The sequence below is a fragment of the Aythya fuligula genome, chromosome 2 (assembly GCF_009819795.1).
Source record: "Aythya fuligula isolate bAytFul2 chromosome 2, bAytFul2.pri, whole genome shotgun sequence".
NCBI lineage: Eukaryota > Metazoa > Chordata > Aves > Anseriformes > Anatidae > Aythya > Aythya fuligula.
This window is the reverse complement of record NC_045560.1, coordinates 68,370,533-68,397,048: the sequence shown is the minus strand read 5'-3', so window position 1 is coordinate 68,397,048 and position 26,516 is coordinate 68,370,533. Positions and strand designations below refer to the sequence as shown.

At 37.0% G+C, this 26,516-nt stretch overlaps 1 protein-coding gene across 1 annotated transcript in view; it reads right to left on the bottom strand.

Moving 5' to 3' along the window:
- Window positions 1-26,516, bottom strand: part of OFCC1 (orofacial cleft 1 candidate 1) — a 185,336-nt gene that overhangs the window by 86,376 nt on the left and 72,444 nt on the right. Inside the window, exons 12-16 of the mRNA XM_032181084.1 lie at window positions 19,590-19,853; window positions 17,583-17,721; window positions 12,836-12,997; window positions 5,261-5,349; window positions 1,388-1,527 (exon numbers count right to left, since the gene is read on the bottom strand). Coding sequence (XP_032036975.1) covers window positions 1,388-1,527; window positions 5,261-5,349; window positions 12,836-12,997; window positions 17,583-17,721; window positions 19,590-19,853 — 794 coding nt within the window. The remainder of the gene's footprint in view (window positions 1-1,387; window positions 1,528-5,260; window positions 5,350-12,835; window positions 12,998-17,582; window positions 17,722-19,589; window positions 19,854-26,516) is intronic.

Here is a 26,516-nt window from a genome sequence, read left to right as displayed (position 1 = left end):
TATGTGCTTTTTCCACTTGATTGTTGCATCGTGCAATGCTCAGTTCTGACCATCTCTAGGGATTAGTTCAGGTTTGTATAGTAAAAATATACCTTGTTTCTGTAGTGTCTTCACCCGATTTCCTGCCAAACTTTAAAAGCATGAATTGAACATGGCAAGTGAGAGCAGGGAATGACAGGCTATTATCCAGACTAGCAATATTGGAGGCTGCTTGGTTTGCAGTTAATCCTGCTTTCCAATGGTTTGATAGGGAAGTCATTTGAACCCAAATTTTTGGAGACATCCTCCCTATCCTGATGTTCATTTTCTGGATGCTTTGAGACTTTGGAGATGATTTGCAGGTGGAAGAGGTATACAATATGGCTGTGTTAAGAACTTTCAAAACACAATTTGAACTTTTAAATCACAATACAGTTATATGAAAGACTGTTATTTCATTTCACAAAGGATTGGGTCTTCATTGTTTCCTACTAATTATAAATAACTGTCCAACTTTTGCAATTACCTTGAAGATGAAATCCCAGGAAAAACAATTATAAGTAAAAGAAAAGATTTCATTTTAATTAGGTCTTTTAATTTCATTTTAAATTATCTTTTCATTTTATGTCATTACCCATATCTGTATTTTATAATAGAGAAAAATAATATTTAAAGTAACATCCAAGAATAATAGTGTACTGTTACTAAAACACAGAACTGAGATTTTGCTATAAATCTTCCATTTCCACTCCTTATTTATTTATTTATTTATTTATTTATTTATTTGGCAAAACTCACAGTTTCTCAAAGCAATACTAGAATTTCAAAATTGCATTATCAGGTATAAATTGTTTCCAATTTTTTTTCTGATCATCCTCAGTCATACAAGATAATAAGGAGTAAAATACAAACAAACAAACAAAAAACATTGGTTGCTTATAAATGCAAGAAATATCTTACCTCGTATCCCTATCTATGAAGGGGAAATAATACCCTTTTTTCACTTTACAATGATTTTGTGAATGAAAATGAAATATTGGTTGTAAAGTTTTATTGGGAAGAAATGTACAATGAAATCAGTAATCCTGTATTCCAGGCAAGGTATACATGTAGTAAATAAGGCCAGGAGCTACTGTGAGCAAACAGCAGAAACTAAAATACTTAATATTTACCTGAACAAATAGCACACATACAGAAAAATGATCTCTATGGAAAAATAGCCTATGATGTCATAATCATAATAGGCATGTAGAAAGGTGACAATCTGACATTGCTTAAGTAATTGTCAAACTTTATGTATTGGATTTGTGGCTTAATAACTTTCATCTGAATGTAGATACCTCTGTAATACAAGAATAACAAAGCATGCTTCTGGGTTGTGAAGTTATTTGGTGATGAGATTACTTACCATAGAGAAAAAGTATACTTCTCTAACTCCTCCAAGTAAAAGTTGATCTCTGAAGATGCTTTACCTTCTTCCAGGCTTGTATTGTTTACAGGACCAGATTTTTCTTGATAATATTGTTCAGGTGGGTTATTCCAGTTGATCTTTAAATGAAAAGAAAAAAAAAATAAAAAGTATAGTAGTGTGATTAGCTGGGCACAGCTAACAAAGAGCTGCCAATTTCACCCTGTTTTGGACTTCCATCTCTGTCTTACTTCTCACTCTGCAAGAAAATTGTAAAAAGCAGTGGCAAATATGGCTCAACATGCTTAAGAGTATCATTCAATGGATTGATTTGTTATTATACGTTGGTGGTTTGAGAAATCCTCTTAACTCATGTTGACACCAGAAGTCATCTAGCCTTCCTCTACCTTCTCATTTCACTGCACTTTATCAGCATAAAAATTGGACATCCATACAGAATCCACACAGCATACGGAGGGAGCTGATCTAGGAAGGGAATTAACACTATTTGGCCTCTTTCTTTTTAAATTGGGTTAGCTCTCAGCTGGATCCACTCTGATCCAGGCCACACTGCTCTGGTGCCAGAACAGAGGAGGAGTTGGGATAGTACTGCATGTTTCAGTGCAACACCAAGTATAGATTCATAATCTGTGCTTATCACTGGAATAAAATTCTTATTATTATTCAGGCCCAATTCAGCACTAGCGTCACCTTTCTCTTGAGTGATTGCAAGTTTCTTGTGTGCTTGGCATTAATTGACCCTTCTTAGAGGACTGGACATCACTTCCACTAAGAGACGCCATTACTAAACAGATTTCCTCAGGGGACTTAACAAAGCTATCTATTAATACATTTCTAAGCACAATAGCAAACTCTGTGAAGGGTTTTCTAGGTGTTTGATGCCTTCAAGGTTAAGAGTAGATGACTATCTGGAAACTACTGTAGTTCACTTGAAGACATTACTGATCTTACTGAAGAAGTGGTTAAAATTTTCTAAACTTTCCTTGAAGACAACCTAAATGATTTAAGGATGCTTCTGGCCTTCATGTTTATGCAAATTGTAATGAAAAAGAATATCCAAATTTGCTCTCTTGATCTCAAAAATCTCAAAGTTTCCAAGGAACAAGCTTTCCAAGCTTTAGCTTTAGATGTAGTTACATCACTGTATACTTCACTAATTACGAAAACTACAAAGATTTATTTTTTCCTTTTTCACTCAGTAAACTATTTTGCTCTAAAAGGCAAATTTGTATTCTGAAGCTTGGATTACCTAGACTGCAGCTACATTTTGAATTTTAATTTAAGGCTCATGGATGTAACAGACAGAGGTTCATATCCATGCCTACATAATGCTGAACATTGTTATTGGTAAACATGACACAAGCATTATATATTCAGCAGCTATTGGAAAAGCTGCCACAAGCAATGGGATATATTGTCAAAAAGTGATTCTATGTAAATATGAAGAGTTAAGGCAGACTAGAAAAGGGTAGCACACTCAAAGCTCTTTTTAAATACTAATGCCAAGCAGCTACTGATAGCATTGCACTTTACTACATGACTGGCCTAATTCCCTAGAAAAAGTCCCGGCTACATAGTTGGTTGTAGTGTGTAAAGTGCCTTACATTGACATGGTCTCCATGAAACTAGTTCCTGTGCAAAATACATACAAAAATATTATTTAAAACATAAACCCTAAAAGCATTGAAAAGCATTATGAGTGAATTTCTCTGAGACTATGTTTGGTCTTGTCTGAAGTACAAAAGCAGGAGCTTGCTCATATGCATGAGGATGGGACTATGGCAACAGAATATATTTTACTTCTCATGGAAGTTACTGGCCAGAAGCACTGTGTCCTTCATAGAAAACATTTAATATCTTGAATACATGCAACTGTGTGTATTCCAATTGCAACAAAAAATAAGTTGTCGCTAATGCCCATTGCTCAGGAGATACTCAGTGGGAGATTATGTACTTCTGTAGCATAGGTGATTGGAGGTCTGAAGGGTTATGTTTGTTTTCACTGATGTAATCTACTTTTCCCAAAATGGTTAGGTGAGACCCAAAATTCTGTTTGTGTTTAAATATATATATATATATACATACATATATATATATTTTTTCAGAAGGAAAAGTGGTAGTCGAGTTGAATAATCCACTACATGAACTGCTGTCTTCCCCCTGTTTATGCTAGTTCTGTATTGTGTCCAATTTACGATTGTTGAGTAAAATTATTTTAGAAGACATTTTCAATTTAGAGTTACAAGTAGGCCTAAATGACATAGTTCAGATTAAGTGTCTAAATCTTGAATGTGCTAAAACAGGGATCTCTGAACATTAGGGTTCACTCATCCTATTAAAAAAGAGGGGCTCTTACAACCTTTGAAATGAGATTTCACATGCTCACGTTTCTTTTGTGCAGAACTTTTCTTGTAAGACTCTCAGTTCAGAAATCTATTTAAACATGTCAATAACTGTAAGCTAGTGAGTCATTTCACTAAATCCAAAGGGGCTAGACAGTATTGAATTACCCTTGAGCTTATGCACCTTGCTAAAATCAGGTCACTTTAATGTGGCTTTGAGAGCTAGCCACATCTGAGGATCCTATAAGAGTGTGGCATTTTGTTCAAAGGCAATGTGCTATTATGGGATTGTAGGAAATGACTTTCATTCTACCACTCCCATGGGTTGGGTTGCTTTGCCCATTACACCCACTTCATTGGTCTTTAGATTGGTCTTCCTATAGATATAAGACTACACACACATCAGTCTGCAGTTAAACTCATTTATAACTGATTTCTCTAAGTTACTTCCCTAAAGAAATAAGTCACTTGAAAACATAGTCATTTAAAATGCAGGAATTTCCCATTGCCCAGTTTGGTTTTGTTCATGGATATTTATATGCAAATCATCACCAAGTATGGAAAAACACTAATAAAGTCAAAGTTGCAATAATAATTCCCATCTACCAGGTATTCATACCATGGTACATGTACAGGTATATGCATATAGTACATGTATACAAGTTTAAGAGTACTCTGAGTACTGTTTAACCATGATGACGTTTTTCCATTGGCAATTAAAAGCATTAAAAATGTTTCAGAGTAGACTAGAACAGGGTGAGATGAATTGCCAGAACTGTTAATTCGAATATTCACATTTGCAATCACAGTTCATGCAGAGCTAAAGGGTAGCAACACTTAAAGACAAAACTGGCATCTTTGCTTAGAAAATATCTGACTTACATCAGCTTATGCAGGTAGAAGTAATGGACAAATTTTCAGGAACACGTTTTCTTTCTGTCTTAGTTCTCAGTATTTATGTGGTATAACTCACCCAGGAGGTGTTGTCACAATACATATGTGATTTCATGGTACCTTGTATTGACAAAATATTTGTTCACAAATTAATTATGTCCTTGACTAATTTACAAGGAATACGAATACTAAAAAGAACCTGATGATGGTTCTTCTGCAAAAGGAAATGAGGACTTGAAGTTTATATATACATAGGAAATCTATGTTGCATTTAAATATCACTGAAATTATATCACCTTGCAGTGCAGCCTCGATCAAGCTGTTATTATTATTGCCTGATTATTGGATGGTCTTTCCTACTCCTCTTTGGAAATTTTTTTGTTTGTTTGTTTTGTTTTGTTTTGTTTTGTTTTGTTTTGTTTTGGCTGAGACAGACACAGGAGACAGAAATACTGCTGGCCACGTAAAACTTTATGGTAGCTGTAATCAAACCCGCAGTGTTAAAGAAACCCAGCAACAACACCCCCAACTTATTCCTAAATGGCACAGGTGGAAGCTCCAGTGGCTTCACCATGCACTTGCAGGGTGATGGTGATGCTCAGACTAAAGCCAGTACCTTGTGCCGTATTCCTTGTTCTTCTTTCAGCTGAAAGATACCACAGTGATCATCTGTATAGCCAGAGCAATCTTGGTAAAAATCATTCTCTGTAATAGAAAAGGTGCATTTTTATATTGGTACATAAGATAAAACTCTGAAAAGGAAGGAACTGGGTTTTGTTCCCTCCTCCACCACAGTCCTGCATGACTCCAGGCAGGTCATTTTTCCCCATTTGTCCTACTTATAAGTAGGTTGTTTGTTTTTTCCTACCTTCCAGAAGCATTAGGCTGATGCAGGGAAGACTTCAGATACTGTGGTGCAGGAAATAATGACTGTATAAATACCATGGAGAAAGAATAAGTAGGAAAAAAAAATAGACTCAAGAAGAACAGTGAAAGATATTTTAAACGCTCCGGAATATGTTCATCTGAAAAGAGAAGAAAGTTTGTTTTCTTGCATGGCCATGATTGCGGATCGAGAATGTCACCAAATGAGGCATGGGGATCTGAAGTATTAATGTTTTCTAAGCAACATTTACTTAGTGAGTCCGTCAAAATACGTAAAAGCAGTGACCTGCAGCATGAACACAAATGTACTCCCACATAATGGCAAGCAATGGTGAGGAGGAAATAAATGTCTGCATTGTATTTCTTAATCTATGGCACACAGAAGATAAGCCAAAAATATACTTAATGATTAGTTTTGTGTTTTTTTTTTTTCCCAGTTGGTTCCAATTCCCCCTAAATAAAACAGTCAAGTGTCCTTAAAAACATAATTGCCTTTAGCTATTATAGCTGTAGATATACGTTATAAAAATATGGTACAGTTTGTTTATAGATCTATGGATATACAGGTATATATATGCTGAGCACTCAGAGGGGATTTACAGGTGGGGTGAAAGAAGAGGTCTACTGAAATCAGTGAAGTTACACGAATTAGTTACTGGGTTTTGTCACACTTCTGCACATATGTGGCACAAATACTTTGAATCCTTTCCACATATTCCATGCATGTGATACAGGACCAGATACAAAAGATATGTATCACATACACAGACACATACTAAAATATAAGCATACCTTTGAAAAGATGGTTGCTGTGGTTTTCTTTGTTGTGCAATTTATTTATTTATTTTGTTTGTAACTGAAATAATTCCCAAATAGCCTTGCTGAAATAATGAAAACTTTGACAACGTTTTTGCAGGCAAATGAACAAAGCAATAATTACCTTGGACAAAAAAATAAAAATAAAAGTCACACAATAAAAAGAATAAAGAAAACAATGGTACTCTAAATTTAGAAATGGGATCTCTAGTTTGTTATTTAATCATTACATGCTTTTTTTTTTTTAATATTTTATTTGTAAGCCTCTGAATGTTTGTCTCTTTCTATACCACTGAGCTCATTACTTTAATTCCTCATAGATTTCTCTAAATAATTTTTGCCAAGTAAAAACACCTTGTAACTCTTCAATGCTATAACAGTAAGAAGCTGCTCAAATTAAAGATCAATAAAAAGTACAGAAAAAAAAATGTATGAAAATAAATAAATAAAGGAGATGGCAAATGCTTACAATTAGACAGGATGAAAAATCTAAAAAGAAATTAAATTTAGTTATAATACATTTCCCACTCTTTTCTTCATGAAAATTACTACTGAAGTGTTGTGTTTTGTTGTGTTTTGTTTTTTTTTTTCTGTAATTTAAATGTTAAGCTGCCAGATGTGTGTCTCATGCTCGAAGAGTTGAAGCTTTGCATTATTTAGCATATTAAGATTCACAGAATTTAAAAAAAGGGCTCCTTTATTGCCTGGAGGTTCTAATTAAGTAAACCTTAGCCTGGTACATTTAAAACTTGCAATACAAGAGATTTTGCTTCCTTTTTTTTTCTCTATAGCCAAGTCTCATCAATATAATAAATATGGAAAATACTTAAGATGATATAATTTTTCTTTGACTTGAGGAATTAAACCTATCTATTATTTTAAGAAGATTTTAATAGAGGCCAGCAATCAGAAAGACATCTAAAGACTCCAGTCTTCTTTTTAATCATAGAAGTTGCTCATAGTGGGGGGAAATGCGACTTATAAAATTGAGCTATGTAGACATTGTTTCTTCCATATGCACAAAAAAAAAAAAAAAAAAAAAAAAAAAAAAGCAGTTCTGAGAAAGAAAAAAAGATTCACAGAGTTCTTCATTATTAAATTGCATTTTAGCTTTTTTTTTTTTTTAAAGACTCTTTAAAATTGACCACAGAAAACTAATAAAACATTAATTAGCTGTGTTATCAACAGCTCCTTCATTGAAGGAGTTGGGATGACTGCATCAGAAACTGTAGTAACATAGAAATTGCTTTGATATATAGTACCCATAAATCATACCTTAAATACAGTTATTTTTGCCATTTTAGAAAATGTCAAAGGTGTCAACTTTGTCCAGATATAGCACTTAGCAGTGACTATTTTAGTAAACTGACTCAAAACACATTTTGTTCCCTGACAAGGGAGCATAACATTCATGATAAAAATGAACAATTTGAAGAGGAGAAAATAGCACCAAGTAAGAATGAACAAAGATAGGTATCATAACTATGATAAAGGTACAACAAGGTAAACTTTCTGTTAATAAATTAGATAATTCACATAAGAATGGGAAAGTGGGATTATACCAGGACCTGGCAAAAACAATAAAAACCTTAATATAACTGCAATGCTTTAAATCAGTGATCAGGTACTAATAGGAACTCCAGCAGAATGGTTTTGATGATATGCATCTGTATAAGGCAAACAGGAAAAAATAGCTGACATTTTTACCCACCACTTTGGAATAGGCATAACATAACACCTAGATTTAAGAAAGAATGGGAAAGAGGGCGATCTTATTTCTTGGTTACATTAAGTCCACCCAAAAAAGAATTTAGATGTTACATAGCTCACATCTGATATGAGATGCAAAGAATATGTCACCTGTGACAAGTCCATGAGTTCAGCTGGGAACTACATTTTATAAACAGGATGGAAAGTTGGAAACTAAAATATTAATTCTATGCAACTACTTTTCTCAGCATAAGCCTTTTAGGGGCAATACCTGAGAGTATTAGCATGACTCTTAATCATGGAGGGTGTCTTACTGCCTCTCAGGCCCTGGAGAGTATAATGTAAATGTTTTAATCACCTACATCAAGTTTGGAATTTACCCTTTTTGGTTATGTCTTCTGTAACAAGTACTGTGGTGCAATAAGAGTGGGTCTGTGGAGTGAAAGTGGCAATTCCGAGGACCACAGTAAGCTTTGAGTATCCTACTGTGTGTTGAAGGGTTTCTTTCATGTTTGCACTAGTCTCATCCTGGAAATTGATGGACCTAATTGTCCTACCTGATGCATAAACCCAAAGTGCACCCTGTTGCTTAGCTTCATCTTAATGGAGTCCAGACCCTCTGATCTTGAGATTACTCTGCAAAGTGAACCAGAGAGCAAGACATTTGCTTCAAAGTTGCCCTAAAACCTAAAAGTTAGATACATCCTTTGTGAACTGGGATTGGAACGGAATGGGAAAAATTGTCTGTACTATGAATGTTTTAAAGGATACATATAGATAATTTACTGTGAAATTTTGAGATATTCGGGGGTGGGAAGAGACCTGCAGAAGTCAAAATTGAAGAGAAAAAGAAAGTAATTTGGATCTGAGTCTCCTCTATCCTGTTTGAATATTGGACAAGATGTTTAGAAATTCAGTTGTTCTTTCTACTGAAATTGTTATCACCATAAAAATGAGCATTTTTAAACACTCAATTTTTAAAAAGGTGAACAAAAAGAAACAGGACAGTCACCAGCTAGGAAATTAGCTTAAGATGGTTTGACAGGAAATATTTCTGACTTTTATAGTCAGAGAAGGATAAAGTGCACTCCCTTCAGATGGCCACAACTTCTTTTTTAGTCAGGGGGTAAGAATTTTACAATGGTGCCACCCAGGAGTGGGGCAGCAGACACACAAATCTCCAACTTGGTTGAATTACAGAACAACACGAAAAGTCAAACGGGACTCTCTCCTCAGTTACACCCTGCCCTTTGGGAATCAATCGATGTGGTAAGAATTGGAAAAAGAGAAGAATGTGGATTATATTGATTGCACAACTGTAAGTGGGAGTTGAATTTAATCCTATCTGCAAGAATCACCCAATCCTTTACACAGTCCCACTTAGAGTAAAAAAAAATCATCAGAGAAAGAGAAGGTTCAGCCACCTGAGTCTCTGCCTGTACAAAGTATGAAGGGCAAGTAACCTTCATTTTAAAACATACTTCCCTTGAATGTGGCACCCATGAAGAACTACCAATGAGAACAGCTCTGGGGGCTTTTATTTTAGGTTATTACTTTTGCATCTGCATGCAATGGTTATGGAGATGTAATCAGCATGTTAGAAAAAGAATCATGTTACAGCATAATGAGAAATACTACAAGGAAGACTCAATGATTTTCAAAAAATTGTTTCAGAAGTATCTGTGAGTATTCTCAACAGAACAATCCTCTCAACAGAACCATTTCTCACTTACACAAGGCTGTTTTAAAAAATAAACTCTTTCTGTCCAAACATAATAACAAAAGTACAATGAAGCTGTGTCTCTGTTTGTGTCTTTGTTTGTTTGTTTTTATATGGAGGGGACAACTTAATATGTTCTGAATACAATGCTGAGTATTATCTGCAAGAGCACCAACGTTAGACTGAGTGCCTCCCTTTCTTAGGTGTTATTCTGAAGCTTTGTTCAGACAAATGTTTTTTGATATCATGAAAGGACACAATTCACTTGCAATGTTTTTTTTCACAGACATGGAGGGAGTTTCAAATTGAAGTTCTTAAATATTCTCAGACAATATTTGGTTTATTTTTGAAAACAGACATTAAACAAAAGAATATTTCTGAGCTGGTAGATTTGAAAATCAGGGTCCAAACATTTCTTCTGGGTGTGCTATAGAAAGGTGATAAAGCATTGGAATGAAGGAAAAACAGAACATGAACAGAAAGCTTTCTGTCACAGGTTGACTAACAATATTTGTGACAATTATTTAACACGTTTCCACGATTTTTACTGTGGTACATGTGTAATTGGAGACTATGAAAAAAATAAATTAGGCTTCAGTTGACAGGAAGGCTGGGGAGGCACTGCCTGTTGGGGTGAGCATTGATGGGCAGGAAAATGCTGTTGAAATTAAACATTAGATAGACTATAAATCCTAGTTTATACATGATTCTGCATAACTAATTGGAGGCTTTCAAAGTGAAACATTTTCCCCTTTCTAGTTCTGAGTGCAGATATTGAGTTTACTGGTTACGTTACTGACAATCCTCCATCATAAAACAAACGAAACTTTTGAAATCAAAGTTTTGAATTAAATTAACATGTAATAGACTTACCAAGCATCATAAATTGAGCTCTTCAAGAAAAAAAAATCTGTTGATATGTGAATAAAGATGAACAAAAATAATTTTTGCCTGTTGCAAATCCAGGGATGCTTTTGGAGGTCTGCTGGAAGTTCAGGTAGGCTCCCTTATTATACCAGATCTTTTTTTTTAATTCTCTGTACGTGATTGTAGTATTTCTTCTTACAGAGTATACTAAGTAAGATCCTCTAATTATGCAAAACAATTTCTTAATCTTACTTCAATCAAAGTCATTGTAATTTAGCACCTTTCAAAATCAGACCACTTCTTTAAATATTTTCAGGGTATTTGTAAAGAGACCTTGAATTGAAAATATGAGCCCTAAAATGTTTTATTTAACATTGGACATCTACTAAATTCCACATAACTAAGTTGAATAAAATTTTGACATTGTAGTTTTAGACCTAGGTAAACATTGGTGATGGGGATAGGCAGAAGAGAGCAGAAGGAATAGCTGTCTACCTGCACAAAAATTAATTGCTTATACATTCTAAATGTAGACCCATCCAAACGTTGTCAAGGAGAATAAATCTTCAAAAAAAATATAAACCAGATAAAAAAGCAAATGTCAAAATACCATTAGATATTATTTAATATAATTATGTTCATACAGGTTATTCGTATTAAAATACTGTGAGTGCTCTAAGCTGCTTTGCGCAACTAATGTGCGCATGAACTGAATGAATTTCCATGTAAATTTCCCCAAAGTAAAAACATGGGGAAAAAAGATCTAAGTTAGAGCCGTGATTATATTCTTTGAAGGAACAACATCCAGAAAAGACATGTTAACAAAGTGTTGGTCTTATTATGAGGTGTACTGAAATTTTAGTTACAATTTTTCCATAACCTTGTTAATATTTGTCACCAACACCCTTTAGCAGAAATTGTCATTAACTCTGTATTCTCCTTCTTATGCATCTATGGTGGTCAATATCAATGCACAGTTGTTATAAGTCCTTACTAAGCAATGCCATGCAAGCTCTTACCTCTGCTTGCACCCACTTAACATTCTATGAGCTATTCAACTCATGTGCTCGTAAGAGCAGACACATAGTCTTCTTGGTCAGTCAACAAACACCTCCAGAGAAATGGTTTTGAATTGTTTTGGGGGTTGCTCTAAAAGGAAAACTGCCATGAATACTGGCTTAAAACCACCATCCAGATGTCTATTGTGTAGTTCTGTGAAGACCACAGATTTGAAAAATACCAAGAACTACTGCTTATGCAGGAACCCTCAGGTAGCTATTTCTTACGTCTTTTTTTTTTTTTTTTTTTTTTTATGTTCAGTGTCTAAAATGGCCTACCATAACGTCCTGCTGTAAAAGGAGAACTGCACTTTTCTTTCAAGTGTCAGGATTCATTTATTGTCACTTGCACATTTAGCTCTCTCTGCACTTCAAGGGAGTGAGAATCATCCATTCCCTAAAACAAAAGCTGACCCTTGCAGTAGGTAGGAGAGCCCCGAGTGCTGGGTACAACTGCAGACCCTAATTATGGGGGCAACCCCTCGTTTAGCTTGTCCTATGGTGAATCTGTCTCTGGACATCATGCTAGCATATGAGCTTAGCATAGGACCTAGGAGTTATACTACCTAATTCTCAGAAACACAATTTACCTGGGATAAAAAGAACAGTGTAATTTGCAAGACTTTCACCTTCAAAAGAAATCCCACGTCCCAGAAACAAATGTTACCTGATGTCAATACAGACAAGCACTCCTACTGTATTTCAGCACAATTAATAAAGGATATTGCTATTAAAAATGTTGCAGGAAGAATAAATACTCCCCAAGCATCTAACAACATGTAATCCATGGATATAAGCGAACAAATAAAATGAAAGGATGTAAAAACATCACAGAAACACCAGCCATAATTTAATGTTGTCAGTACACTCCACACACACCTTGTAATTGCTAACACATTTGGCCTACTAATACATTTTAGACAGAGGAGCCCACCACTTCTGTACCTTCTTGCCTAAGCTGCTTTTGATCCCTCAGAATCGACTTAAACTCTTCCATCACTTCCTTTGCCTAGTGAAATAATTATGAGATGATATCACAGAGCAAGGGGAAGGGAGATGAGGGTATTTACACGCATGCCAAACAGATCTATTTGCAAACTTTGAGTAAATTAAATGATGCAATAAAAGTCCTAACCTGCTGGAAGCATTTTAAGCTCTTCCATTTTCCTCCCAGTTTCTTCTGGTGCACACGCTTCTCCTCCTTTTGCAGCATTAAACTGCTTTTCCACTTCCTTTACAACAGTGGGAATACTTCCCTTATGGGTGTCAGGATCTTTCAGGGAGGTCAGAGGTTGCCCTGCAGAGGAAATGACAAGCTGCGAAATGTAGAAGAACAATTCCTTCCACATGTTTCCTTGCTCCAGGAGCAGTAAGGGGTTGTCAGCTAGCATCATGACGGTATGGGCCAGGCCTTTGCCTAGCAGCTCTGTCAAAACTAATTTACAATTAAAGACCTGCGCAACTGTTTAAAGCTTTACAACTCCAGTGTATTTCGGGGACTGCCAAAGCCAAATGATAGAAAGCAATGCTGCTTTCAACAGCCAGGCAAGCAAAAAGTAGGAAGAAATACTGAAAAAAATGCTCTATAATGTATTTTAAATGGATAAATTGTATAAATGAAAATGATTCTACTTTATAATATTTATTTCCATTATATGCTTGTTGTTTGGGAAACAAAAAAAAAAAATCAGCTGTATTAAGTTTTCTTCTGGTTGATTCATGTTGCACATGAGCCAGCCATAAGACAGCAAACCTTGTAGGGGGAGGAAAATAAAATTTAGGAAAAGAATGAGCTGTTTTTCCATTATATGCTAGTGCAAATAAATGTCCTTAAAACCATTCTTGAAGAGTTAAGTTGCTTTTTATTTATCTTCCTGAAGTGTAGTAGAGCAGGGGAAATGAGGGACAAGCAGACTTCTTGGAGAGAAAATACTACAGATGCCTAGAAAATCTGCATGTTGCCTTCATAAGGATCTAGTCCAAAGAATGATGAGGCAGTGGGAGTCCTTCCATATGATACATCCACCCTGCAAAACAGCAGCAACAAACGTCTCTGATAACCCAGATAACACAAGTAGTGCAATCGTGCTAACGTAACACTACCCAGGCTAATATAGCCTGTATCATAGCTCTACTACAGCGAGATCATCCTGCTGCTGGGACCAAAACAACTCAGCTACCTTCAAGCATTTTCCTTGAAAACCTTGGCCTCAGCTCTAACACTGACAGGCTAGAGCAAAAATTCACATAGCACTTATTTCCCTTAGCTTTCAGTAAAGGCAAACTCCCAGCCTGCAGTCCTATGCGGTTTCAAAGCAAGGGCATCCACAATGGCAGCCATGGCTTAGGAACACAATGCAAAACTCCCCTCCTGGTTCCACACAGTTGTGAAACTTTCAAGATTCTGCTTAAAAAGATGTACCATTTATCATAAGTGCTTAGCTCCAGGTAGTGATTTTTACTGTAACTTGGCCAAAAACGGCACACAACATTGCACTGAAAAAGCTATTCTAGTATCTTACTCCTCCTCAGCCACTCTTCCACCTTCTCCCTTCTAAGCACCCTTTTGAGGTCTTGAGTACAAATCATTACATGCTAGTTCAGTGCCAGAACTTCAAACTAGCCAATTTTAAAGAGATGTGAATAACTGACTAGAATGAAGTGGGTTTTCCTTTAATTTTACAAGCCAGAAGAGTAGCACAGATAGCAAAGCAAGTAACTGGAAGAATGTTCCCAACAGGTGTAGAGTAAAACTTCCTAAATGGGTCTGATCTAAAGTTGTTTGAACTAGAGAACAGATATGAAAGTTCTGTCCAGCTACTTTGCTGAGGCTGAAAGAGCTAACACTCTTCTGAATGCAACTGAATTACACTGGCCTTTTACACATGTGAATCCCCTCTTCTATGGATGCTAAAGTCAACAGAGATCTAGCTGTGGATTTTGCTTTGATAAAGAGCAGTCTCTTCAAGAATGTTTATGTCTAATGTTTTATATGGAGATTGATTCTAAAGATGTTTTCATGCATTTAGAATACTTGCTTATTTATATCCAAACCTATGCTAGTTGCATCAAATTTTCATACCTATGTTATTAGAGTTGTTGCTGCCTTCCAAACACACAACAATAGCTAATGAATTCCAGGCAGAAATTATCATCTATTTATTGACAGAGCCTGTTGAGCCTGCAATGGGGCAATAGACTAAAAATAACAGAAACTTTTCTTAAAAACAGCAGAGAATGGTGACCATGGAAGCAGAAGCTGTCCTCTTCCATGAACCTTACAAGGAATAACACTTCAGAAGAATGGAGAAAAGGCGTGATTTGGACTAAAGGCATGCACTGGATCTGATAATGCACATTCATAATCTAAAAGGAAGGTAGAATGGAAGCTATAGGGAGCATTAGGTAGCATTCCCCTACAGTGTGCATTGAAAGAGAGATCCTGTGTAGGAGGGAAGAGCCATACCTAGCTCAATAAAGATCTACGGTTTAAAAGAATAATGTAGCCTGGAGTCAGTGGAAATAATATGAAGGTTCTGTCCTAAACTTATATAACCAAGACAAATTTGAAGTGAAGGATAAAACACCATCTTCTAACCTGCTCTATTTTGCTTATATGTTGCAGCACCACATATGGCATTGATATGTAAGATCACTCACTATTTAGACTACTGCAGTAGAGTGAGTTACAAAACACCAGTCTTCATTTAGACTGTTCTTGCTTTTTCTGGTTTGTGTCTCAACCTTAATGTCACATTAACAGAGCTGCTTTTATTTATTTATTTATTTATTTATTTATTTTTTCCTGCTTTTGGTGTTTTAACAGATATAATATAGTATTTATAGAGCATATCAATGTGCGACAGCTTGCCACAGATCATAAACACATCTTTCTGTTGGAAATGTTGAAGTCGTGATTTTTCACCACGTGATCTCCAGTTCCCTAAGGTTCATTCCTTTAATTGTAAATAGCCAGAAAGTCATCAAGCTAGCGTTTAATAAACTTTTAATTTGAAATGGATTACCACATGTTGTGTTTGTTTACCCATTATTAAATCTCTTAGCAACATATCACCAGCAGAAACAGCATACTGTAGCACTGCATAGATACATTAAAAAGCAAACCCATGGGGGATATTAGCAGCTAATAATATCTTTAAAGAAGGTTCCAAGAAAAATAAATAAATATAAACAATATCAGAAATTACTCATGGAATTTTGTTAATGTAAATCTGTGTGGCATGGAAATTGCAGATCTTCCATGATCAGCTTATCAGCATATTTCAGAGGTCTGCATGTCAAATAGGACATACACTAATGCTTTTCCTAAGTTCTAAGAAACACATCTTTCTGCATCTGAGTATCTCAGGTTTTTCTTCATTTCCAAAACAGTTATCTATTTAGCTGCAGCCCCTTTGTTATGTGTGTGTCTGTGTGCATGGAAAGAATAATGGTAGGACAAAATAATGGTAAGGATGAGTTTTGATTTATTAAAAGCTTGTCTATAATTCTTTTTCACTGTTGAGAAAAATTGGCTGCAACTCCACCTTCTGAATCTACTATTCATTGGTTTGTTCTGAATCTGGAGAAGGAAGATTCTTAGCAGACATATAGAAGATTCACGGCAACAAAAAGACCTTAATCCTCATAATGATGTATGTTTAAACCTCTGTAGTTCTGGTATCAGGGTACATAAAACTCTTTTGATCAGTTTGGTTGCTGCTTAGCCTAAAAGTGATGCAGGGCAAACCTCATTTACTTTATCTCCTAAACTATCTCTCACAGTCTGAAAATACTTCTATTGGACTCTTCTGATGTTACACATCCAATCTGAGCTGTTCATTTGCCACAGTAAATGACTACTGCTTATCCGCTCTCCTCCTTTCCTTACAACATCCTCCTCTTTCTCCTCCCATGTCTTCTATCATGCATCACTGCTGCTGTTATCAAATGCCTGATGAACCTCTGTCTTTAAGAACTAAATCTCTGTTTCAGATCTACACATAACACTCACACAGACCCTAAAACCTGTGGGTTGGCTGCATCCTTCAATTCATTAAACAAGAGGGAACATAAGCATGTCTATATGCCAGAAAATAATTCTTATTGTCCCTTTCAGCTTTGCAGTCAGATCCCACACACTGAAAGAGAAAACCCAATGGCAGTGTCCTCCCATTCTTTCCAATTTTGCATTCCTAAGGGAAGAGGATAACTAATTTGGGAAGGGCCACCACAATATGGTTAATTATGTCTTCAGCTTAGCTACCTCAGAAGACTCACTGAGGCCAGAGAGGATGTTCAGTCTAATGGGAACATTTAGAAGTTTTGCAAGGAAGCTTCTGGGGAGGTCTGCTCCACATAAGCAAATGATAATTTGGCTTTCCTCTAGGTTACCACTTGACTGAATCTTAATAAAATTTCATAGGAATAGCATAAGGCATGACTATAACACTAGAGCTATCTCCTTGTCAAACTTGAAGTCCCTGTTCTAGCCCAGGGAGGTGCTAGAGTTCTTCCAAAAATAATTAGACATAAAGTAATATTAAAAAAAAAAAAAAAAAAATCCTGTAAGCCTGTTGTCAAAACCAGCTGAACTATTATTACTGTGACTTTCCAAGCATTATTCAGCCTCAAGCAGAAGTCAGCATGAAAAGTTTCATCTTCAGCAATGAGGGTGGTTTAAATTGCTCACAACTGAAAACAAAATTAAGCAATCTTAATAAAAAAGAATCACCATTCCTGCTATAACGCATGTTGGACCAATACCTGAACGAGGAAAATCTAGGCTGACAAGAACACTAACAACTAGCTAATATTGAAATGGAATGAAGGGTTGCTCCAATAAAAGCCTGAATTTAAATGTTAAAGTTTGAAATCATCACCTTGTGGTCCATGACACTTAACCTTCTCTGAAGCACCATTCTTTTCATTTTTTTCAGCAATACTGGAATACATGGGAAGTTCAGGTGGGAGATGAAGATGCACATCATGTTTATCTGAATCCTGTGGTAGTTTAATCATCTATTAAGGAAAAAAAAAAAAAAAAAAAACACAAAGCAAAACACATAATCAGTTCAATATTCCACAAAGCCAAAACATACAAGCATACACTATTTGTGAACTCTAGAAGTCCACTGGTATGAGCATGTTAGGATGTTCTTGCTTCTCCATACTCCATTTACTACACTCTGCTCTCATATCAGTTTCCTGTATGCATTTCCTTTACACACAGACTAAGGTGGACACCCCATAAATGGAGGTGACTCATTGTCCAAATCATCTAGGAAAGTATAGATTCCCTGGCTTGTTAAATCATCCCAGCCATGAGGATTATGCATTGTGTTGAAAGGCTAATTTTCTGAGTTTTTTTACCCTATTTCAACTACTTTGACTCTTCTCTTGCCCTTTCCTAGCTTGTCTGATGCTATGTCTTTTGCTATAAACTCTTGTTGCTTTACATGATTCTGAAGTTATTTTCAATTCCTTAGTATATCTAAAAATGAAGATTACCCTAAAAACACCTTTACAAAAAAATGCAGAACAAATAAGTACACTTTATTTTAAGTAACCCATGTTATAATTAAGATACTTTCAAAATTCACCACTTTTGGTAACTACTTTTTCCTGATCCAGAAACAACTATAAAAGAGGTATAAGTTTGAGGTCTCATTAGGATTCCAAATGAGGGAACATATTTCAATTACAAACAACACAGTTAATTTACAATTCCAGAAACAAAGCTTCCACTGAAAAAGAGTTCTTAATTCAGGCCTATTTAAAGCAGTTATTAAAAAAAAAAAAAAAAAAAAAGCTATGTATGTTTGGACAAAAACCTATTCAAAAGTAAGGTTTCTACAACAGATCGCCGCTTGGTAGCTAGGGATCCCAGGCATACAAATGCAATGATATCATAAACCACACTCTTTTATTTTGTAGCCATGTATAACTGCAAAAGCACCTCTGAGATTCACTAAAACTGTGGTGCCAATTCACATATACTGGTGACAGGCTTAAACTCAGAATTTTAAACTCAGAATTTTAACTTTGTCTTATTTTTTGATCCAGGACTACAAACAGTATTTCAGCATTTCAAATACAATCTGGCTTTGAAAAATCATTAATTTCAGGTGAGAGTTGGAGATGTATTTGATGTTCATTTTCTTTATATGTCTAGTAGGTAGCTTGATAAACTGTTTTTTTTACGAAGACAGGATGTTGTAGTTTAACCCAGCAGGCAGTTCAGCCCCACACAACTATTTGCTCACCCTCCCCTCCACAGTGGGATGGGGGAGACAATCGGGGGAAAAAAAGTAAAAGCTTGTGGGTTGAGATAAAGACAGTTTAATAGGACAGAAAAAAAAGAGAAATAATAAAACAATAATAGTAATAACAGTAACAGTAATAATAATAATAATATGTACAAAACAAGTGATGCACAATGCAATTGCTCACCACCTGTTGACCAATGCCCTTCCCATCCCTGAGCAGCGGTCCTCCCTCATACCCCAACTAGTCACCCCACATTAATTGTTCAGCATGACACCATATGTTATGGGATATCCCTCTGGCCAGTTTGGATCAGCTGGTGTGGTTCTGCCCCCTCCTGGCTTCTTGTGCACCCCCTGGCTGGGGGTGCACACCACTGGCAGAGTGGAATGAGAAGCTGAAAAGTCCTTGGCTTAGTGTAAGCTCTGTTCTGCAACAATTAAAACATTGGCCTATTATCAACATTATTTTCATCCTAAATCCAAAACACAGCACCATACCAGCTACTTGGAGGAAAATTAACTTTATCTTAGCTGAAAACAGGACAAAGGATTAAGGATGACAGGGGAAAAAATGTGGAATTTATTCTCAATTAAACAAAACAGAAATGTTTATGTACAAACCTGAAAGTATAGATTGCACAACCAGTGGTCCAAGTCTTGAGAAATTAAATTTTCAATTTTTTTGAATCGGTCAATTTTAGAATCATAATGGCCTCTAAGGAAAGGACATTTAAACTTTCCCTCCAAAGCATTCAGACTGTTGTCACATAAGGGAAAAACCCCCCATCCCACTTCTCGATCAATCCAAGTATAGGTTCCACCAAGAAGGAAGAGTTCAAAGAGTACTGCCATGCCCGGCTTCACAGCCTTTCTAGGTGGTAGAACCTAGCAAAGGAAGAAAATAAAATAATTATTTGTTTTAAAAACATCACAAGGGAAACATCTTTCTTTTATCATATAACACTCTACAAACATCATAACTTTGAATTAATTTTGCACACTAAAGCAATGAAAAACTCTTTCCACTAAATCACGTCTTTGAACAATTTCCCACTCGGACAGAAAATGCTGTGCACTTTATTCATGCTAATTTTGTGGTTTCTTTTTTCCCCTGGCTTTCTGAAAGTCTCTTTACTTACCAGTAGTAGAATAACATTGCCCCGAGAAAATTAAAAAAAAAATAATAATGAATCAACATTGGAATATGAGACGTCCCTGTGAAATCTTATTCAGATTCACCACTGGGTTCTTTCTGCAGCAACTTTGAAGGGTTCACCTACTTGATCACCTACTCTTATACCTAATGAGAACACATGCTTGCTCCTCACTGAGTCATAAATTCTCCACACAGTTCTGGGAATGATATTGGTACACAATAGTAGTCTCCTTTAACTTAAAACATGGAAGCCCTTCTTGTAAAGTATGTGAATCTCAGTATGGAGTCAAAAAGGAATCTGAGGTGGAAAACTCAAACATACCAAAAACTTGCTAATACCCTTTACACTTTTTATAAGATAGCCAGAGCTATTCTCAGCAGGTTTAGACCTGTTGAAGAGTATAACCAATGCCTTAAGGCCCTGGAGTAATTGCACTCCCATGACATAGACTTGAAAATCAGGGGTGAAGAATCCTGATATAAAGAAGTTACATAAATCCCTCTATAAGATTTGCTGTGTGAAAAAATTGGACGTGAAGCAGATGGCCATGAAGAAGTAGAGGATGAAGCAGGGCAAAGACAAGGGAATCCAATCCTATGCCACAATTTTAACTGTTCTTTAATTAACATGGGGGTTAATCCTAGTCCTGTTGAGCAGTTCTAATTCATTCTAAAGGACAACTAAAAAACATGCAAAATCGGGAACACGGAAGGTGGCTGCCATCATACCCCGGCTACCAGACCTGAAAGGCAGTCACCTGGAGAAAGGGGAACAATAGGTCAGCTACACCACTCACTAATCAGAACATTTACTTCTCCACTGATCCTTGTGGTGGTTTTACCATGCTAGGCAGCTGAACTCCACCACAACCGTTCTCTCACTCCCCCTCCTTAGAAGAGGAGGGAAAGAAGTAAAGGAAAGAACAACTCATGGGTGGAGATAAGGATAATTTAATTAAAGGGAAAAATAGTTATTTAGGAAAGATTATTATTAATTAAGCAATTTAAATAAAGGGAAAAAGGGAAAGGGGAAAAGGGAGGGGAAAAGGGAAAACTAAACAAAACAAAACAAGTAAAGGCTGTGTGGAAGTTCAGAGGAAAGAAATTACTCTCTACTTGCCACAAATGAGAGATGCTTGACCACATCCTTGAAGCAGGGCCTCAACACATGTAGCCAGTGTTTGGGAGGACAGATGTTTTCACAAGAACCCACCCCTCACCTCTTCTTCCTTTTTCCACCTTTTATTGTTGAGTGTGACATCATATGGTATGGAATATCCCTGTAGTTGGTTTAGGTCAGCTGCCCAAGTGATGTTCCTTTCTCACTTTTTTGCCCACCCCCTAGTAGGAGGGTTAGAGAGGGTCCTGATCTTGTGCCAGCACGGCTCAGCAGCAGACACAACGCTGGTGTGATACCACTGCTGTTCTAGCTACAAGTGCAGAGCACAGCACTGTATGGGCTGCTGCAGGGAAAGTTAACATCCTAGCTAGACCCAGTAGATCCTACACATTCTTCTGGATAATTGAGAACTGGAATTTTGCCTAATCGCTTAAATTGTCTTGGATATTTCTGTAATAGAGACTTTGTTGTATTATTTTTACATTTTCCACCTTTTTTTTTTTTCCTATTTCAGTCCTCAAAGTTCTTAGCAGTGTCTGCCTTGGTACAGTTGCCTTCCCATTTACATTACCTTGTTTTACAGTGAAGACGGGGAAAGAGGAATCTTTGCTCCTTCTTTCTCTTCCTTGTGAATTGGCATGTAAGCCATGATGTTCAAGGGTGAACTCTAATTTGAGTACTTAAACTTCTGAGTGTCTTGTAGGATGTATCTTCAGCATTTTTTGAAACTCAGACCAAGACCTCCAGATAGACACATTTGTCTCCAAATAGAAACAATTTCTGTCTTTTTCTGAAGCAGTTAAGGGATTTACCTACATTAATGATTTCTATGTTGGGAGGTGTTATGCTTTTATAGTTGTGCTATGTTCTAGGTATTTTTGGATGAGGTAAATATAAATTATTATTTATAATAGTATGCTTTTGTGTTTCAAGTTTTATATTATTAAATAATGACAATACAGAGGAAGACATTTAAGGAAATATTTTAAAACTATAAATATTGTCATTATTATGTAGGTGTACTTTATATTAATTATGTAAATATATTCTAAGATTTAGTGTAGGCTTAGAATGTAACAGAAGGATCTGTTGAAAAATGCCATAACCCTGTGGCAGCTGCTATTAAACCATTAACAGTATCAGGTTTCATTTAAACCAGATTTACCATTTTCTATAACAGCCCGTGGGAAAGCTAAAAGCATTAGGCACAAATTACTGACAAAAGAGATCCTTAATCAAGCCATACATTTCATTTGGCTAGCTGGGTGCTAGATAGTAACCTCTGTGCAACAAATTAAAGGTGGTGGTTACAAGGATACGATCAAAGACAATTACCTGTATTATTGAGCAATACCAAAGCATAAGCAGCTGCAATCACTGCTGTATCACAACATCCCCTTCAGTTTCTCCCTTGTTTCCAGACTTATTCTTTTTTTTTTTTTAAATTGACTCAACAGTATGCCCTCTTCTACCAGCCTGTCTATGAACACACAGTGGTCAGGCAGCTGACGTAAGGGTAGTCAGACTGACTATTAAAAATTCACTTGTTTGTTTTCTGCTCACTGTTATTCTTCATTTGCTGTAAACTCTCATCCTAGTCTTAGATCGCAAAATCACTCCTTAGGACTGAAAGCATCCCTTCGCTCAGAGTTACAGGAGCTGGATGTTTATGCCATTCCATAATCCAAACATATAATGAATAAAAAGAGGGATTTGGTCACACAGCTGTATGCTACAAAGCCTGAGGTTGTAAGATTCATTCTGGGAGTTCTCACACCTGAACATCAAATGTCTGACCAAGGCAGGACACATCTTAGCTTGCACAGTCTAATAAAATATATCTACCAAATAAGCAATTTCTTTCTGCTGAATCTATACAGAAATATTTGCCAAATCTCTTCCTGTTACTCTATGCCAGTGTGCCAAGCATTCATACAAAAAATGAAAAGCCTGTGGGCTTTCATTTTCATCCCGACGGATGCTGGGAGCATGACTTATACAGGGGAACTGCTTGTTAGGAACAGGCAGTCAGGCTGAAACAGAAGAGTTTTGAAAAGGAGTCTCCCCGACATCCCCATGCTAGACCCATTCCCATCACCATGGTGAACATGCATCTGCCACAGCCTGCTGTCCTGCAGCCGCAGGGCCAGTCTGCCCCAGGAGGGAGCTCAGGGCTGTGCCACTGGCCCTTCAGTAGCCTTCCACAAGGCAGGGTCCAAGAGCGAGGATCTGGGGCATGGCCAGCAAGACCCATAGACATGCAAACACAAAGGCATTTAGGCACCTTAGAAATGTCTCTATGAAAGTCCACAGTCCTTGAGATCCTGCATGCCACTGTGAACTGGTGTCCTTGTTTGCAGGTGAGGGCAGGGAGCAACATGAATGGTAAGGGAAGGGGAATTGGCAAATTGCTCTCCCCTATGAGACCTAAGGTCCTTGGAGGAAACAAGAAGAGGTGCTTTCTGGAGCTGTGGGAGAACATGCATCTGCAGAGAACACTGCCTGGCTTGGGGCAATGCTTAGGATGGGCATACATGTCTGGATGGAATGTTTTGTTCCTGAAGAAAAAAATTAGCAGCTAATATTTTCACTGCTGGTAGCAACCTCTTTTGAGGCACCATTTTGCAAGTTAGTCCACAGGCCTGCACCATCACTGCTGATGTCCAAAAAGAGCATAATACATAAATCCATGGATCTAATCTATGACAGGTTATCTCACAGTTTCTCCTTACTCAGGTGAAATTTCCACTGAGGTCTGTGAAGTGTGTGGCTTTTTCCAGTGTACGAAAACATCCTATGCCCGGTTTTCCATGGTGTAATTTCTTCTGCAGATAGAGATGCAGTAGAGAATAAATAATGCTTGTGTGTTCCTGCACACACACAAGTAATTCTTCTTAGTCTGCAGTTAACATTGTTGCATTTAATTGAATTAAATCATGGTGAACTAAAATTATCTCTTCCCACTATTTCTGAATTCAACTGTTTTATATCAGTTTTATTGTAATATATCTTACTTCTCCATATGCCACCATAATTTCAGCAAAGAAATCATTTACTCTAGAGAGAGAATGGATTCTATCTGAATATTTCAATAAACAGATCCAGGGTGAGGATCTGGGGCTTTTGTCTGACTTTCTATTGGGTTTTAACCTTGTCAGAGAAGAAATAAACCTTTGCCTCTCTCCTCTGCACCTTCAAATGCTTTCAATTTAGAAGAAAAAGGATAAAAATGCCATTTCCAAATTCACATAACACAAAAAAAAAAAAAAAAGACCACTAAACATCTAGCACTCAAATGGATTAAACTAAATTAAGAAATGTAAAGGCAACTTGATGTTTACTTATTATATAGAAGATTCTTGCAAAACAACATATAAATTAATGGTTCACCATTTCTGATTATGAAAACTGTAGTAAATGAACCTTACTGGCATAAAACACCAGTATAAAACCTCTTAAATAGGAGATGGTTCCCATCAAACCATTTCATTAAAAAATAAAATAAATTATTTCACTATGTAAAATGAAAAGTGCTGGAGATAAGGTTGTTACTGTTAAAACAGGGCGGAGCTTTTATGACCAGATTTCAAGCCCTCCCTGTTTACATGCAAAGCTAGCATACAGGCAGATGGAAGGGCATTCTTGGGAAGTGTTAATGTAACTTTGAAATTTATAAAAGGCCAGAGGAGAGGAAATACAAACGTGGACTGAGGTAAAAATACAATATTGGGTTATTAGGGTTTTCCAAAAGTCTTATCTATCATCAGAATATCTATCTATCTATCATCTGAATGGAAACTTACTTCCCCATCTTTCCATTTTTGCCTGCCTGTAAACGGGTATCTGAATACAGAATAGCACACAAATCAAAGGGCTGTGCAGATGCTGTGCAGATTCATTTTCCCATATATATATATATGTATATATTTCTATTTTCTGAAAAAGAGATGAGACCTTTCAAGCCTGACATAGGTCATCCAAGTGTCTTCTCTCCATGTTTCTTGAGAATCTCCTTAAATGCTGCTGTAGTACCACTACTTTCTCTGTGATCCAGCACCCAAAATCTCCTGATTATGGGGTAGTATGGGACAGAAGTTTTCATGGTGCAGCGCCTGCAAGCTCAGCATTGCTTGCCAAGCCCTGCACACCCAGGAGAATTACATTCCCTGGCCAAGGCACCCCAATGCCTTCCCAGAGCAGTTCTGACTGCCCTGATGGAAACACCTTTGTGCCATTCAACAGTGACAATTTTCCAGCGCCTCCTGTTCTTCCAGGAGATAACTCAAGGCACAGTTAACACCGATTCTGTCTCTTGCAGCTCTATTGCCTTACACCAGAGGACCAGAATCTGGCCTTTTATCTTTGCAAATACCAGGAAATAATGTTCACATTCTGTGAGCTTCAGCCTCTGCATCTGTTGCTAATTGTCCTGGCACATCTGCTGCTAATTCTTCTCTGTTCTTTGACCAGCAGGGAGTAGTAATGTATGGTACAGCCAGCACTAGCCTCCCTGAGAGTTTCGGGTGATATACCGCTGGCTTGGGTAGATTCTGACCTCATTGTGCAAGAGGAGAATTTGCCTTTGTAAGCTGAAACCAGGAACTGAGGTTACTTCTTTTGCCACTCCTGTGCCAGTTATTTATTCCTGAGATTTATTCCAGCCTGGTCAGAGCATCAGTTTTCTGTGATACAGTAGGCCGTACACAAAACAGCAGTTTATTTCTTCTATGTCAGGAGAACACATAGACCACAGGAAACCAAGGAGCCCAAGAAGGACACTATTCATTTGGCATGAGGTGCTGAGATGCTCACCACACTCTCCCTGCCTGGGTCTTCCCATGTCCCCAGAGCAGTAACACACAGTTTTCCTCCCCTTTTGGCTCTTCCCTTCCAGTTCTCTTTCCTCATGCTGTTCTGGATTCTCAAACACATTTCGCAAAACACTTGCTGGCTTCTTAAGTTTCAATCAGGACTAGGACACAGTGACATTTCCCTGATCAGAAAAGTTCTGTCACAGCAGAGGTCATGCTCATGGATGGTCCAGACCTCACTCAGGATCTGTTCCCTTCTCCAGGACTCAGATAACAGCTCCTTCAGCAAAAACACAGGGATACTGGCTCCTCCAAACAAATCCCCCTTTTCTTGTGTATTCTACTTAAAATTTGCATATTTAAACAGGTCCTCCCTCTCTCTTATTTTTTAATGAGAAAGTACTCTGCATTTCTGTTGTACAGCTTTGCAATTAGCCTGCTGATGTTGAGTTCACAGATCA